This window comes from Atractosteus spatula, chromosome 4, assembly GCF_055471065.1.
Source record: "Atractosteus spatula isolate fAtrSpa1 chromosome 4, fAtrSpa1.hap1, whole genome shotgun sequence".
Classification (NCBI taxonomy): Eukaryota; Metazoa; Chordata; class Actinopteri; order Semionotiformes; family Lepisosteidae; genus Atractosteus; species Atractosteus spatula.
This window is the reverse complement of record NC_142709.1, coordinates 16,701,897-16,717,905: the sequence shown is the minus strand read 5'-3', so window position 1 is coordinate 16,717,905 and position 16,009 is coordinate 16,701,897. Positions and strand designations below refer to the sequence as shown.

Sequence of the window (16,009 nt, the reverse complement as noted above, 5' to 3'; positions counted from 1 at the left end):
TTCACATTTGAATAAAATACTTTTAAATGAAAAAATACAGAATTCTAATTTGTTACCTCACTTGTTGTATGGTATTTCATTGATAAGGATTTATAAATGCCTTAATTTTGATATTTTACAGAACAGATATGAAAGAGAGACATCGGCCTGCCATGGAATTTACTTCATATATCAAAGGCTGTTGCTGTTGTTTTTATACAGCTACACTGTTTATTAGGTAAGTGCAGATATGAGGTGGGGGTCCTGGTGCATGCATACAGTATTAACACACTACAAACTGGGATGTGACAGTAGGGTTTAAATGTCAATGTGAGGGCAGGAATGACTCACCCTTTCCACCTCACAGCACTGCGGCTGTCCAGTTCCATCCACAGTGCAACATGAAAACCTTTGTATTGTTCCAGTTAGTCCTGGAGATCCTTGGTATTGGTGCTCACAGCTGACTATGATTTTCACCAGGCATGGGAGTCTAGTGGATGAACCACTTAGGTTCTGAAACTGTTCTGAACAGCCCTGTATAAAACAGATTCATAAACATTTCGTGACAGACATCATCATCACCCTTGGGCACAAAACAATCGCATTTTGCTACGGTTATCAGCTCAGGTATTGTCATTGTCTCGCACAACCACAAAATGAGTAGCTGGAATAACCAAGGTGTATGTACACATCTACCGGAGGTGAGAATGACAATCCGCAGATGGCTGTGCCAAAGTCAAAGGTGTCTTCAGCTGAAGATGTACAGCAACATGAATTTTTCAGAATGTCCTGCAATCTGCAACAAATACATCACATGATTTCTACATCAGGACATTCTCCCATGATGCAGTTTACTGGAAGTGTAGCTGTTGATAGCATACTGTATATAGAACAGAAGCCCCAAGTTTTGTTGTAAAGTGTAATGTCAGAGCAGATATGGAATTTATTACAGCAAATTAAACATGAACATGAAGAAGAGAATGCTCAGTATAACTAGAAGTCTGTTTGTTTTTTTCTTTTTAAACAGTTCTAGATATTGAATATTTGTACAGTTACAAAGATGTTTAAATTAGTGATCCATTACCCAATACACCAAAAAAGAAGTACTTTTCCCTTTAACATAAGACTGTCAAATGGGTTTTAATTAAAATCAATAGTAACCAAGCTGACCTTTAATAATCACTGATTATAAAGCTGTTTTCACTGTGCATGTAAGGTTACTCCTTTGCTATTAGTGTTAGGGATCGTGTTATAACTAATTGGTATCAATTAACTGAAATCAATTTTGTTGCAATTTTAATTTATTTTTTAGCTAAAAACATAAACAGGCTAGCCAGGTCCCGATTACACCTAGTTTCTGTGATTCAAGTTATGTACAGTACTTAAATATGAAGACTTGAAAGAGCAATTACAATAGGTAAATAATTAAAAGCACTAGGCAGACTGGCTAATGTTGCAGGCAGTCTTGCTTAGTTTGATATATAGACCATTTTGATACAGGCTGTTGGGAATAACTGCCCATCACGACTTCAAATAGTAAATCCAATATTATAACTGATTCCATCACTATTACGTGTTTTGTTTTCATTCATAAGAAATCAATCATCTAATTACTATTAGTCCAAAGACTTCATTCTCGAAGTGGTCAATTCAGTGCAAGCAAGGTTAAGAAAGAATGCTGACTGACCCTAGAAATCGATGTTCTGTCAATGAGAGGGGCCACGGGCTGTGGGAGGCGAGACCAGAGCGAGTATTCAATCCGGCCGACGTCACAGTTCTGGTCAAGACCTCACGACCCCAGCGACCTCCTGGTTCTGTGGTAATGGGCAGCTGCAATTCATGTGTCGTGTTTTAACACTGCGACAGCTCTGGGTTTCCAATAACACCCTCCCGGTGATTTTTAACTAACCCTTCTATTACAATCCGAATACAGTACGTGATTCAAAACACGACATTGGTAATTACGCCATACAAACATTTGACTGCCTACATTTGCGTATTAACAAACCTTGATCCACAACACAGACAGAAGGTGCACATGCACCTATTTTTAGTTATACAGTATGTATATGACCAAATAATAAAATTAAATGTACACAGAAACTTAAATTTTAAAATCACCTCATGTTTGCTGTAATGTCATGTGATAAGTACTCTTCAGTTTGTTTCTGTATATTCCAGCAGATAAGGACGTACCCAGCTTCCATATAAAATTTGTGAGTCGCTGGAGTAGTTAAACAAGAGAATTCCACATCACTACCAGGCATATAGGACACTTAACCATCACCAAAACGGCAGCTGCTCTTATTTGTGAGAACATACGGTAACACATTTTGAGGAGAAAAGGCTTCCCAGACCTTACTAGGAGATGACCGAGTTTTGGTGCAGACACACTTGCATATCGAAGGAACATGGAGACAGTAGGGCTGTTGTTGGTTATTTGTCTGTTACAGTTTTACTTATTTGGTGTCGGCGAAGCGGAGACAGGTAACTGGATCTCTGGGTCTTCTGTGTTACAATGCAGTAAAAATAGAACCGTCTAATCCGTCGTCGCATCCAGGATGTGTAGAGCTGCGCACATAGTTTAGTAGCCGCTTTCCATTCATTGTGTGTGTGGTCGTCCTCAGAGCAGACGAAGTGGATTTGAATCTTCATGTTTTACGCAAAATAACATTAACACGGTCAACTCAGGGGATGATTGCATTAAAAACATTTCTTTCGATTGAGTTAGTGGGTTAATGTTAATAATTAGCCATTCTTGTGAAAACATGTAGCGTAAAGATGACTTCTGAAAGAAATGATAACATTGAGGCTTATTTGCATATATAAGCCCTTCACAAAATGTACATCTTAAACGCACCGTATGCAGTAACCTGTTGCAACAGTTAAAAGGACAGATCTTGGGTTCATTTGTAGGATTATTTGTGTTCTAGCCATAAGGAGAGCCTTAATTTATAGTGGTACATGATCTGGCTAATTAGTCATTTATTTGCAGAAGTGTATCACTAGGGAAGTGAATACACAACCTTCCAGAGTCTAGAGTTCTACCCACTGGTCCACATTGGTGATTTGTTTCTTTATGGATAGATGTACTAAAGTATCTGAAAATGTTTTGAAATGCTGTGAACAAAATAAGTAGCATGATTTACTAGTATTCCTAATTAAGCTGTTTATAAGAGAGTTCAGGTACAGTAGCTCTGCCAGAGTTTAAAGTAAAGAATAATGGGCCATACTCTCAATCAGCTGCAGTGCTAGCAGTTGTTGCTTCTGTACCTTTGTTCTGTACCTTCTGTTCTCTGGCAATAGGACTGGGCTTTAAAAAGCCTAACAGCACTGAGCTAACCATTAGCCAGACCAGAGACGGACATGTGTGTGAACTTGTACTGCTGTATTCATTACCAGAATTGTCCCTGGTCTGTTTTGTATTAAAATGGCCGGGTAAATTGACATTGACCTTTAGACATCTGAGCCCCTCTCCTCTGCTAACTCTACAGGAAGAGTGGGGTAAGTGCTGTGGTCCACATGACATGACCCAGGACTCTATATATATATATGAAGATAAGAGGAGAATAGAAAGGCAGTCAGGGGAAGGGTGTGTGTAGGGGGCAATGGACACTCAGTCTGTGGAAGAACTCTGCTTGTGTCCAGGTGGGCTGGGACCCTACGTACAGGAAACATCTTAGCTAACTCCAGAACTCCTGCTCCCCAGTGTGGTTTGCAGAAGACAGTTTTGTCACTGTCTGGCACGGCAGGCCTGTCTGACTTGTCTAAGGGGCCATGACATCCCTCTCTCAGATGGAGCACGTCATGTGCCTCTGACACAGTCTGCCTGCTTGTTGAAGTTCTCAAGTGTAAATCCATTCTAAGTACAGTACATAGCTCGCTAAGAATGATTACCAGAACCTCGTCAGAAATCAATGTCTAATGACTGCTAATACCTGCTGACACTTGGTGTTTCCTTCCACGTTTCTTTCCTGCCCCAGCTCAGCTGAAGTCTGGCGGATAGGAGTCGTTTTGATACAAAGCTCTTTCAATTGCCCGTGCGAATTGACAGACTGAGCTAAAAACAAAGAGGTAGAAAACACACGAGGCAGATGTTCTTCTGTCCTGTCTTCACGTCCGTGGTGAGCACGTGTGTTTTCTCCAGCAAGGAACAGCAGTCGCTGTACCCTGTGGTGCTAAGCAAAGTACAGCAGGAAGCTTACCTGACCTCTGAAAACAGTTGGAGGACATATTTATATATATATATGGAGGACGTACTCCTATCACTCAATTTACAAACGCGTGTCTGCGTTGTATTGAAAATCTCTTTGTAACTGTGACAACTGGGTATGTTTCATTATAACTATGGCAAAAATTTGTAAATCAAGGCATGGGAGTAGAGTATATCCAGTTTGTGTCCAAACTGTGATGAGCTGTGATGAGTGGCCTGCTTTGTGAACTGTTTCAGGACATTGTTTCTGATAACAAACAGTTTCCAAGTGAAGGGGCTGACTGCCTCCTGGTGAATGGCATAACATCATCGTTAGGAAGCACCCCTTTTTAAAGAACCAAACTGAAGTTTTAGTTTTGCAAGGTAGAACAGCCTCTTCTTATATCTTAATTCCTCTATAATTAACTACCAGATGGGCCATTTGGGGATAATAACTTCCATACCTTTGTAACCTTTCTACTTTTCTTATCTGTAACCTAATGATTACTGACCTAAATAATGCTGCTATTAGTTGCTGTACTAGAAGAAAAAGTGGAAATGTTCACCTTGTTTCTGTGTACCGTTTACATTGTTTTTGAGGAGCCCAGGCTGAGTAGCTCTGCCCCAGTCAGCGAATTACATTTCATGTCTTAATCCCAACTGTCTGTCTTGTTCTGTAGGTGAAAAGTGGAAGAAGTACTTCGATAAAATCACCAAAGCCACAAGCCGTTACGAGCCATGCAGTGTGAAAAACTGTAGCTGCCACCTCAGGTACAGTGTGAGCGATGTCAGGGTGTTGCAGTTATTATATGTAGTTTTCTGTTCTCATTTTGTTTTGTAGGTTTTCAATGTCAGTTTTAACAACAGTTTGTTTACCAAGGTGAGAAACAGTTCACTGAGACCTGGGGCTGACACAATTACAGACCTCATTTTATATTAGTTACCTTTGCATGCTTGGACTCAAATTATATGGCTGTTATTATTAGGACAGTTTTTCCTCCTTATATAATCTTGGGATTTGTTCTGTTCCACAACTTTAGTAAGCAGCTGTGTTGTCCACTCCTGTAAGACTCTCTATATTTAGAAATTGGCAAATGGTCTTTTTCTAGTTGGCAAAAGGTCATTTAAAATCATCTGAAACCATAACATGTGGTTGATTTTCATCTTCTTTAAATTGTCTTAGGTGGTTAGCCATTCTAATATAGTTGCATCTCTCAAAGTTAGTTGGAAAACAACAGGTTTTGGGTATTTGTAATACAAGACATTTGTAGTGTGTGAATGTAGTGCAGAAATCAGGACAGAGACTCAGTTCAAACTGCAAGGGGATGCACAGATATAAGAAATAAAATAACAGGAAATTAATGACACAAGAAAGCAGAAATGTGGACCACACTTCTCATGTCATTCAGCTGTCTTCAGCATTCATGTTGTTCTTTCCAAAAGCGTCTTGGAGAACGACCTCCGCCCTTTCCGTGGGGGAATCTCTAAGGACCTGCTCACGGGAACGGTGCAGCGAGGTGTGGGGACTCACTATCAGGTCATTGGCGGCAGACTGTACCGAGAGCAGAGCTGCATGTTCCCCGCAAGGTGAGCTCATGGCGTCCAGCCTGTGGTGCGTCACACACGTACAGGGAGGGAGACCATGCGAATGCGGGTGGTTTGACTCAGTCTGGGCCTCATACTTTTTCCAGGTGTTTCCAATCTGAAATATAGAAATTGGCTATGGATCTACTGAAGCAAACTTAAGGTGTTGAGGTAATTCTGATTGATCAGAACTTGAAAAATGGATATTAGCTGAAGTGGTGAGCCTTCATCCTAAATGTAAGACACATGTATCATAACTGAACCTCAAATTCACTGATAAAAAAGTCTTTTTCTCAATCTGATCAGATCTTTGACTTTTCCTTCATTAGTCTGGAAGTTGATGACTGTGCATTATAGTGCATTGCAGAAGATTAGTGAATTCCAGCATATACAAGTTAATCCTAGCGTTGCTTATTTAGTTAATAACCCAGGTCATGTGCTGAGGTTAACAGTGAGCTAATGAGGTTAACAATGTGCTAATGATTAAGAACGGAGAATCCAGGTTGCTGTGGCCCAAGCGCTGTATGGACTAAAGGGGCTCAGCCTCTCGGGAACCTGCTTCGCTCTTCTGAAATAATAATAATTAATAATTGCTTACACTTGTATAGCGCTTTTCTGGACACTCCACTCAAAGTGCTTTACAGGACTCTCCTCCACCACCACCAATGTGCAGATGTGACGGCAGCCATAGTGCGCCAGAACGCTCACCACACATCAGCTATCAGTGGGGAGGAGAGCAGAGTGATGAAACCAATTCATACATGGGGTTTATTAGGAGGCCATGATTGGTAAGGGCCAATGGGAAATTTGGCCAGGATGCCGGGGTTACACCCCTACTCTTTTCGAGAAACGCCCTGGGCTTTTTAATGACCACAGAGAGTCAGGTTCTCGGTGAAAGACGGCACCCTTTTTACAGTATAGTGTCCCTGTCACTATACTGGGGCATTAGGACCCACATAGATCACAGGGTGAGCGCCCTCTGCTGGCCCCACTAGCACCCCTTCCAGCAGCAACCTTAGTTTTTCCCAGGAGGTCTCTCATCCAGGTGATGACCAGGCCCACACCTGCTTAGCTTCAGTGGGTTGCCAGTTGTGAGTTGCAGGGTGATACGGCTGCTGAAATGTCAGGCTCTGACTGAGCTCCAAGATGCACTGCCTGTGCCCTGCTTGTCTAGGTGCAGTGGAGTGGAGCACTTCATCCTGGAGGTGATAGACAGGCTTCCGGACATGGAGATGGTGATCAACGTGAGGGACTATCCACAAGTGCCCCGGTGGTCTGAGCCAGCCCAGCCGGTCTTCTCTTTCAGCAAGGTGAAGACTGCAAATTAAAGACGGCTTTCCCTCTCTGTTCCGAATCACGTGGTGATTACACAACGGCGAGAGCTGTCACTTTGTTAGGACTTCCCGCTGAGGAGTGCTGTCACCCGCCTCCTTTCCTCTGAAGAATCAAGGAACTTGAAGGTTTCTGTAATAGGAAACTATATTGACAGGATTATGGATTGATTAATAATTTTGCTGTTGTATGTTGAGTTTTTAAAATACAGCCCAGTGGCTGGTCTATATAGGATGCCCAGTCCTCAAAAACTAGAGGAAACAGTAAACTCCTAATTTCAGTGTACTTATTTACAGTAGCCTGAATAATGCAATAATGCAAATTATGCTTTCTTTTATGTTTGTGCTCATGAGCGTGGTAAATCTTCTGATGTAATTTGACTATTGGTAGATTCATTTTATCTTTGTCTGCTTTGGCTTAAAACCAGACCCAGTGTTTTACTCTGCATTTTGTGTTGGCAGACAGCTGAATACCAAGATATCATGTATCCAGCATGGACATTCTGGGAAGGAGGTCCTGCCGTGTGGCCCATCTATCCTACTGGTTTAGGACGCTGGGACCTAATGAGGGATGAGCTGAAAAGGTACAGTTATGTGCCAATGTGAAGGAAAACAATTAATTATTATAAGCAGTAGTGATGCTGATATGTAAGCGACTTTATTCAATGTGAGTTACAGGGAGTACAGTTTAAAAAATTCAGGTGAATATTCATGCCATTCATTCCATATTCACAGAAAACGTCGTGTTGCCTGACATTTGACAGATAATTTTTTTACAAGCCACGTACTGTAATGTACAAAATACTGAAGACTGTCTTGAATTGTATTAAGAACTATGCAAGGCTTTTTATACGACACGTATTCTTATACTGTTGGGACTGTACTGTATGTAATGCGCTTCACATTTCTGAAACCTCTTAGTCAGATTCAGTTTCAGGTCAACCTTTGTGCAAATTGAAATGTCATTTATACTTATTTGTCTTGTGCATTGGACTATTGTTGAGCGTATCAGATGACTGAGAGAATAAGCCATCTTTTTTTTCTTAAAGTGCAAATAAAATATCAGTGCAGTTTGATCAATTAGCTAAAGTGTATTTGGTTACATTAGTCGAATCACACAAAATCGAGTTACATCTGTCTTAAATCATATTTTGGCTCAACATGAAAGAGTGCCACACCTGTTTTACATACCAGGGGGTATTTAGAAGGGATTTAGAAGGAAGGTCAAGAAAAGGCTTTGTGTAGTTAACAGGGAATGACAGGCATGATCCAATACTGAAGTGCTGGTCTTTGTTAAAGATACCTTTGGTCTTGTGTTAAAGGTCGGCCGCCCAGTGGCCTTGGAAGAAGAAGGTGCCCCAAGGATTCTTCAGAGGTTCAAGGTCAGTTTTTGAGGTGTCTGCTTTGGACACGTGCTGTTGTTTTTGTAAGACAAAAGGTGCCCGCTGTGCATCTAGGAGCGAAGGCTTTTCCATTATTGTAAGGGCTCATCTACTTGGTCACTAGAGGTAGCAAGTGACATGCATTTTAAGCATACTAGCCCCATACAGATGCAAATAGCAGTTCAGTCAAGGATGTACATTGGTAACTTGAGGTTTAAGTGCTTTAATTGAAGGATATGTACCAGTTTAGTAACGTAAAAGCGTTAAAGACAACGTTTCAGCTGTGGAGCCTTCTTCAGGGGTGAAACACCTCCCCTGAAGACATCTCCACAGCTGAAAAGTTATATCTCTTTTCTTTTCAGAATGGCATAAACCTTTACTTGTTCTTTTGCAGCCTACGCATGCTGACGCAGCGACCTACTTAAATGCTACATGCCTGATTTTTGCATCATTATTAATGGTGTTAAAGCAAAGCAAGTGATTACAGACCTCTGGATTATCAGTGAAGCAGAATGGGTACACTCCTAACGCCTACAGTAGATTCATTGTTGGCAATGTTTAATGTTTGATGTTCCTCTTCATAGAACCAGCCCAGAGAGGGACCCTCTTATTTTGTTGTCACGTGAGGCTCCAGACTTAGTGAATGCAGAATACACTAAGAACCAAGCCTGGAAGTCTGAAAAGGTAAATCAGCCTGTCAAAGAGTGATGGCCTTCTCCTAACCGAGCCATGGCTTTGACACTCTCTAGAATGTTTCTGGCTATTTTAAATACATTTTCTGGGTAAAAACTGAAGTTTCTTTGCAGCTTGGTTTATGACATAAATCCATCCATTTTCTAATGGCTTCAGTGTCATAGGGTGAGCTGGGCCCACATCGCAATATGAGACACACTCATACTAAATTCAGTTTTCACAGAAGCCATCTAAATTAAACAGAATGCAGTTAAATCTCTCTCTCTGCAAACCTGGATGCTACAAAGTAAATGGGAGCCTATCTCCTTATTCTAACAAAACACCCCTAAGCAGGATTCAGGAAATCAAAGTTCCTAAAAACACAGAAAAGCAAGGTTCAAATACTTAACTCCAATTGGGTTTTGTTCAGATGAGCATTAAGTAGGGGCTCTCGTCTGGCACAAGCTTCAAATTCCCTCTTCTCCTCTCTCTCTCGTGATCTGACCTTCTTTCTGCTCTTTTTCTCCTCCTTTCCTCTTTCTTACCTCCTGATCTGATCTTATATAATGTGTTTCTGGACAGTTGATTGACACTGAATCATTTACCTCCAACTTAATTAACTAAGGTAAATGAAGGTAAATATTATGAGTGCTTTGATCATAGACTCTGGAAGTCCTACATCTCGGCAAACATTCCCTCTGCTTTGAAGAGGGAAATGTTTAGACTGTCAGGTGTTATACACTTTATCTTAGAGGCACTTCCTAGTCACCTATAGCTGTAACAATGTAAACTCCATGCAGATAGCATCTCAGGTCCAGAATTCTAGCAAATTCTACTTTGCTATTTAGGAATCGTTCAAGACTAAAATGCATAGATTCTTAGCAGTTTATGCTTCTAGAAACTTCATGAGCAAGATGGGCAGAGTGGTCCCCTCTCGATTGTAACCTTCCTTATGTTCTCCCATCGTAGACACACAAGCTGTTCTTCCTCCAGAAATCCAGTGGAGGAATGATGCTGCAATGTAGCTGACTATTATTTAAGACTGTTGAACACGCTGAACATGACTGTTGAACATTACCCACACGTGAGAGAAGCAGTGCTGTTACTGTTCTTCCATTTGTTTCTTTAGGACACACTTGGGAGGCCCCCAGCCAAGGAGATTCCTTTGGTGGACCATTGCAAATACAAGTAAGTATATAAACCTCAGTGGGACAAAAGGAAATTGCAGTCTTCGATTCTTTTCAAGTCTTGGTGATCCTTAGGGATCACTTGTTAATAAAACAAATTCTTATTTTAAAACATTTTTAACACTTTTTTTGCTGTCCCAGGATTTACGCATCTTGGAGATCATCCCATAAAAGCAACTCATGTATCGGGACCAAGTTGGGAAACAAGGCAGTCTAGAAGATTTTGCACATCCTCTAATTCTTAGTAGTCTTTTTTTCTGTAATGCAGATTTGATTATACTTGATTTCCTTTTTAGTCATGCAAATATAAATATTATATTTATATTTTTAAAATATAAAATAAGAATCATTCAAAACGTGTTGTGTCAATAACAAGTACCAACAGTAATGAGAGTATCCATTTCAAGTAGCTTGATATGAGAAGAAATGTCTGATCGTAGCATGTTTTCAGTGCATCAGTATTTCCAATGCACACCTAAAGAAATAACTTAGCAATCTTCCTTCAACTTGGTAATTAAGACTTTCTCCCTTATTCCTGCCTGAATAGCTCTCAATAGATTCAGCTGATGATGAGTAGGGATAGGTGTGTAAGGACAGTGCATCAGGCACTCTCAATGAGTGTGTTTTGTTTTAGCTTTAGTCCAATTGGTCCCATGTTTGCAGTACTGAAACTCAATAATTAGTGCAGAGCTTATACCTAGATAACTGATATATTCTTAAATACGAATTTGAATAAGAGCAAAAACTATAGTTAACAGGGCTGGGGTTGTGAATCACTGGTGTAGTGGAATCACGTAGCAGTTTGTTTTGGTGCATAGTTTGCAGATTAGCACCTGGGGTTGGTCAAGGATTGATCGGCGATTCTCAACAATCGGTCTTCATTCTCAGCAAAAAGGCGACCCCTGCTGCTTTCCGGGTGTTTTCCATGTAGCACTAATCATGCTGTGAGGCCGTATGTGAACAGATGAATGGCTCAATGAGTTAGTGGGGTCAGTTGGGCCTGTTTGTTCTCCCTCATTCTTCTTGTGTAAAGCTTAAGTTAGTTCTGTGCTCCCAGATGTACAGAAACCAATGGCAGTTTGAAAGTGGATGAGTAAATAAAAAGAAGAAATTGGCAGTTCTAAGGAAAAAAGATCCTTACATCCTTACAATATGTATTCCTTGTGTTATATGTTTTGTCTTCTGAATTTTTCAGTTTTTGCTAGTTACTGCAATCTTTCCATTCAGGATGCATTTAAGTGTGTATTTGTCCTTCTTGTGTGTCTATACGTCAGGTACCTTTTCAATTTCCGAGGCGTGGCGGCCAGTTTCCGATTCAAGCACCTCTTTCTGTGTGGTTCGCTGGTTTTTCATGTGGGTGAGGAATGGCTGGAGTTCTTCTACCCCCAGCTGAAACCATGGGTCCACTACATCCCTGTGAAACAGGACCTGTCTGATGTCAGGTAGATACAAGCCTTGTTCATCAAGTCTTTTCGTATAGAATATGATGTAGGTGTGCCTCATCTGAAGAACAGTTCAGTAGGTTGGTCAAATTCTTATAACTACTAAATGAGCCAACACATATATAGGGGTTTCATACAGTACTTAATACTTCGGTGTTAACTTGCCTGACTGAGGAAATGACAGTCCTGGCCAAAGATTAGTGTCTCAACTTTGTCACTTATGAGGAATTAACCAGGGAGGCAGCTGCAACAGTGAGGTTGGGATGGAGGGAGAGGGGCTTGAAACTGCTGTGCTCAGCTAGGAACCTTTATATATATTATCTTATTTCAGCTTAGAATTTCACCCCCCTTATGAATTTCTGTTAATTAAACACCATTATGTCAAAATTAAATCAAAGACAGGGGCACAATTCTCTTCTTTATTTTCTGAATGATAACATCAGAGTGAATAGGTGTTCATTTTGTTAAATCTTGAGGTCTGTGCAACAGAACCCTTGTTTTCTCCGTAGTATAGAATGAAAATAATCTTGTTTTGCCTTTTCAGAGAATTACTTCAGTTTGTAAAGGAAAATGATGCCATTGCACAAGAAATAGCAAAGAGGTAAGCTTTTCGAGGTACAGGACTGCTATGAACATTTGACATCTGTATTGTTTTATAACCACGTGACACAATGGCCTGAGGAAGGCCAAAGTAGGTCCGTTTTATAACAGAATGGCTCTGCCGCAAAAGCACTCACGTAAAATAAGTGCAGTTTATTTATAGTGCCCCCAGTCCCCCAAACCAGAAACAAAACCCCAAAAAGAAACAAAACTAATTCTTCAAATAAAGATAAATCCTCCTTATTGCTTTCCCTCTGTTTTCAGTCATACTACCTGACATACCAACCACCAACAACCAACTCCCTCTTTGGCTGAGGAGCCAGATTAAATAGCTTGTAAGCCCCTCCCCCTCTGGAACAAACCATTTCTCCAATTCAATGCATGTGGTTTTCCCCATCTCCTTAAATAAGCCTTGAGAACTGGGGTTAGGTTTGGCCTTCTGAGGCCACCATAGGCTGACCCACCCCGGAAGTACAGACACCAAACAAACAGTGAATATCATCCATTTTGAGAGCGCTCTCCATTCCCACCACAATACTCACTCATACCTGTGTTTAAGTATGTGAATGTATATGGAATTATTAGTAGTATTTCCCGTGCTACCTGTACCTCGTGACAGGCTCCTCTGTCACAAACCAATTTATAGTGCTTTATGGTAACATATTGAGTATCAGGACCCATGAGGAAGTACTGCTGCATGGTTAGTTGTGTTTGACCTGTTCCAAGACTGACAGCATCATGGCTCCAGTTAGTAACGTCATCTGTGTTATTTCAGGTGTAACAGATCGGGGTGCTGGTCGTAGCAGCAGGGCTCTTTAAGGCTTGAGCTCTGGTATTTAATGATTGCAATCTATATGCAATAGAGAGGGTTTACAGCCTGGAGCAGGGTGTTTATAGCTTTGTTTTATTTTATAAAGTTTTTTTATTTTATTAATAGTATTTTAGATTTTGTAGAGTAGCAGACAGAAATATGAAGTGGGAAATCGAGGTGAATGAATTGCAGTAGAAAAGAATAAAAATGAGTGAAGTAAAAGGTGAAAAAAGATCGTTCTAACTTTCTGTTCTCTTTCACAGAGGGCAGCTGTTTGTATTGGATAACCTACGCATGGAGGATGTGACCTGTTACTGGGAGAAGCTTCTCACGGAATATGCTGATCTCCTTAAGTATCAGCCAGAAAGGAACAGCAGCTACAAACTTGTCGCCCACAAGCCCGACAAAACCGAGCTTTGAACCACAAGAGCTCTGTTCTGACATTACCGTTTCCACCACTGCAGCCGACAGTAAGGGGATCACTTCGACGAACGTCTTTCAACACACACAAAAAAATTCTTTCAAAAAAAGAACCTCCAGTCAAATCATCAAGATTGAATCTCCTCCTTTCAAAGAGCCCTGCCGAATTAAGATTAGCAGCCTCCACAACGTTAAAACTACAACAAAGCACTTATGTGGTGACTTGGCCTTGTGCATCGTGCAGGCTCTTGATGTGCAAGTACAGAGAAGGAATTGGACACTGCTTGTGTGGGTAGTGCGTAGCCTTTACTGCTTTCATTTAGCAGCAATAAAACCTTTTTAAAAAGCTTTTGAAAGAAAATGGTGAAAGGAGAACTTCCACAAATGTAAACATTTGGGAAAAAGATGTATCCAGTTCTGAAAACAACGTTAAGGAGATGGCTGTAGGAGGCCTATCTGAGAGGTGTTCTGTGGAACTGAAGACAATATGTAGAAGATAAATATCAGCACAAAAGGAGCCCGGGAAAAAAAAGCCTTTGGAAAGCCTCTGTGTCCTTTTCCAAAAACTATGTGCAGCGTACTATGAGCTTCCAAGGGTCCTGATGATTTCATGGCAGTATTTGTTTTTTAAATGTGTTTTTAATGCCTGCCGTCATTCAGTCAAGAATGTGTTAATTCTTTACGTGAGTACTTGAAGCCCAACTGAGACCCCCAAACTCTTTCTCCTGCTATGTAAGATGAGCTTGAATCTGAATTCAAAATCGAATTCAAAGTCACTGATCTTATATGCTGGTTAGCCAGCTACACAAAAATATGTTGTGCTACTGTCCCCGCTAGGTGGGATTGCAAATTTAGCTTTGAATGTCACTTTAATCTCAAAGTTTCTTTAATTCCATTTTTACATTTTGTTTTTGGTCTGAGCCGATTGCTCCGTATGAGGATAGGGCGTCTCCCATAAGCTCCTGTAAAGAGTTTTTGATCAAACGCCGAACAGCCCAGCCAGAACCACATACTACAAGAACAATTTCAGGCCCTGAGAACACTGGCAAAAGTTAGTACATTCCAAATCTGAGAAGGGTGTAACGGAACCACTAGTGTGGAAATTGTGATTCCTGGAGATTTGTCATGATAAACTTTACCATGATTGTGTAAAACCATGTTGTAAGCCGACAGACTACCAGAGATAAAAATAGTACAACAGCCCTGACTTAACCCCTCTTGTGCTTAAAGAGGTTTACTCTTTTCTCTTTTCATTAAATGTTGTCAAAGAAATTAAGAACATTAACCACTAGTTGAAAGAAGATTAAATTGATTATTTTTAATATTTTTTTCTGACTTGAGTTTTTTTTTTAACTGAAGATTAAAGTAGTGTTTTAGTCTGGTGACATAGCTAAGAGAAGACAAGATATTGTTACATACAGTGAGATACTTGGTTGATTAATAAAATGATGAATCTCAGTATTCATGTTTTATGAGTATTTTCATATTCATGTTTTAAGTACTTTAAGTGCATATATTTCCCATCTGTTTCTTAGGGGTTTCCAGTTTTCTAGGGAGTAATTTTTTTAATATTTTAGTTTTTATGTGTTTTCCATCTAGCCATCTATCCCGGCAACCAACTGGCCCAAGGCAGGGTACCCCTTGGATGGGACGTTTGTCTATCATAGAGCAGACACACAGACACAAACACACACACTCACACCTCGGGTCAATTTTCCTACAAGACAATTAACCTACCAGTTTGTTGTAGGACTGTAGGAGGAAACCAGAGCATCCAGGGGAAATCCACGCAAACATGGGGAAAACATACAAACTCCATGCAGTTGGCAGGTCCCTTTCACTGTCTATTCTGAATAAATATGCAAGGTTGACTGTCAGTATATTCTGTCATTTAATGTTATGTATTCTAGCAGACTGTTTACCATTTTAATTCCTTTCTCACATTGTGTAGAAGATGTAAATAATGTCTCAGTAGACACCTGTATGTAACTTTTTCATAAGTTACCTCTTCTTTCGCAGTGTTTCCAATTTTGTATTAAAAACTTATATTTTTCTTTACTGGATGTAAAATCCCACACTTGTCTTCATTAAGCATTATTTTCCAGTTGTGTGCCCAATCTTGAATTTTATTTAACTTTTTGGAATTTAATTTGCAGGTTTTACAGTGTTTGCCAAACCTCCTAAAGTGGTATCATCTACAAATAATTGATCATTGATATAAATTAAGAAGCGTAGTGGTCCTAGTACAGATTCCTGTGGTACTCCATTACGTCACCCCATTTTGTGTATTAACACTAATGTATATCCTCTGTTTTTTTTATTTAATAACGAATTTTCAATCCAAACACTAGTGTGTCTCCAAGTGTCATTGCATCAACTGAGCACTTGCAATTTAAGAGTTAATTTTTA

At 40.3% G+C, this 16,009-nt stretch overlaps 1 protein-coding gene across 1 annotated transcript; it reads left to right on the top strand.

Annotated features, from left to right (window-relative positions):
- Positions 1-2,342: 2,342 nt before the first annotated feature.
- Positions 2,343-15,661, top strand: poglut1 (protein O-glucosyltransferase 1). Its single transcript, XM_088912826.1, has 11 exons — positions 2,343-2,466; positions 4,852-4,942; positions 5,615-5,758; positions 6,930-7,065; positions 7,549-7,670; positions 8,409-8,468; positions 9,053-9,152; positions 10,270-10,328; positions 11,602-11,769; positions 12,314-12,370; positions 13,444-15,661. Exons 1-11 carry the CDS (start codon positions 2,391-2,393, stop codon positions 13,598-13,600), a joined length of 1,170 nt encoding a protein of 389 aa, XP_088768952.1. The 5' UTR covers positions 2,343-2,390; the 3' UTR covers positions 13,601-15,661.
- The last annotated feature ends 348 nt before the right edge of the window (positions 15,662-16,009 follow it).

Bases quoted from the DNA above. Each gene is read 5' to 3' on its own strand.
- poglut1 (XM_088912826.1), top strand. From the start codon at position 2,391: ATGGAGACAGTAGGGCTGTTGTTGGTTATTTGTCTGTTACAGTTTTAC. The intron at 5,759-6,929 runs GTGAGCTCATGG...CTGCTTGTCTAG, and splicing joins AGCTGCATGTTCCCCGCAAG to GTGCAGTGGAGTGGAGCACT. The intron at 12,371-13,443 runs GTAAGCTTTTCG...TCTCTTTCACAG, and splicing joins GCACAAGAAATAGCAAAGAG to AGGGCAGCTGTTTGTATTGG.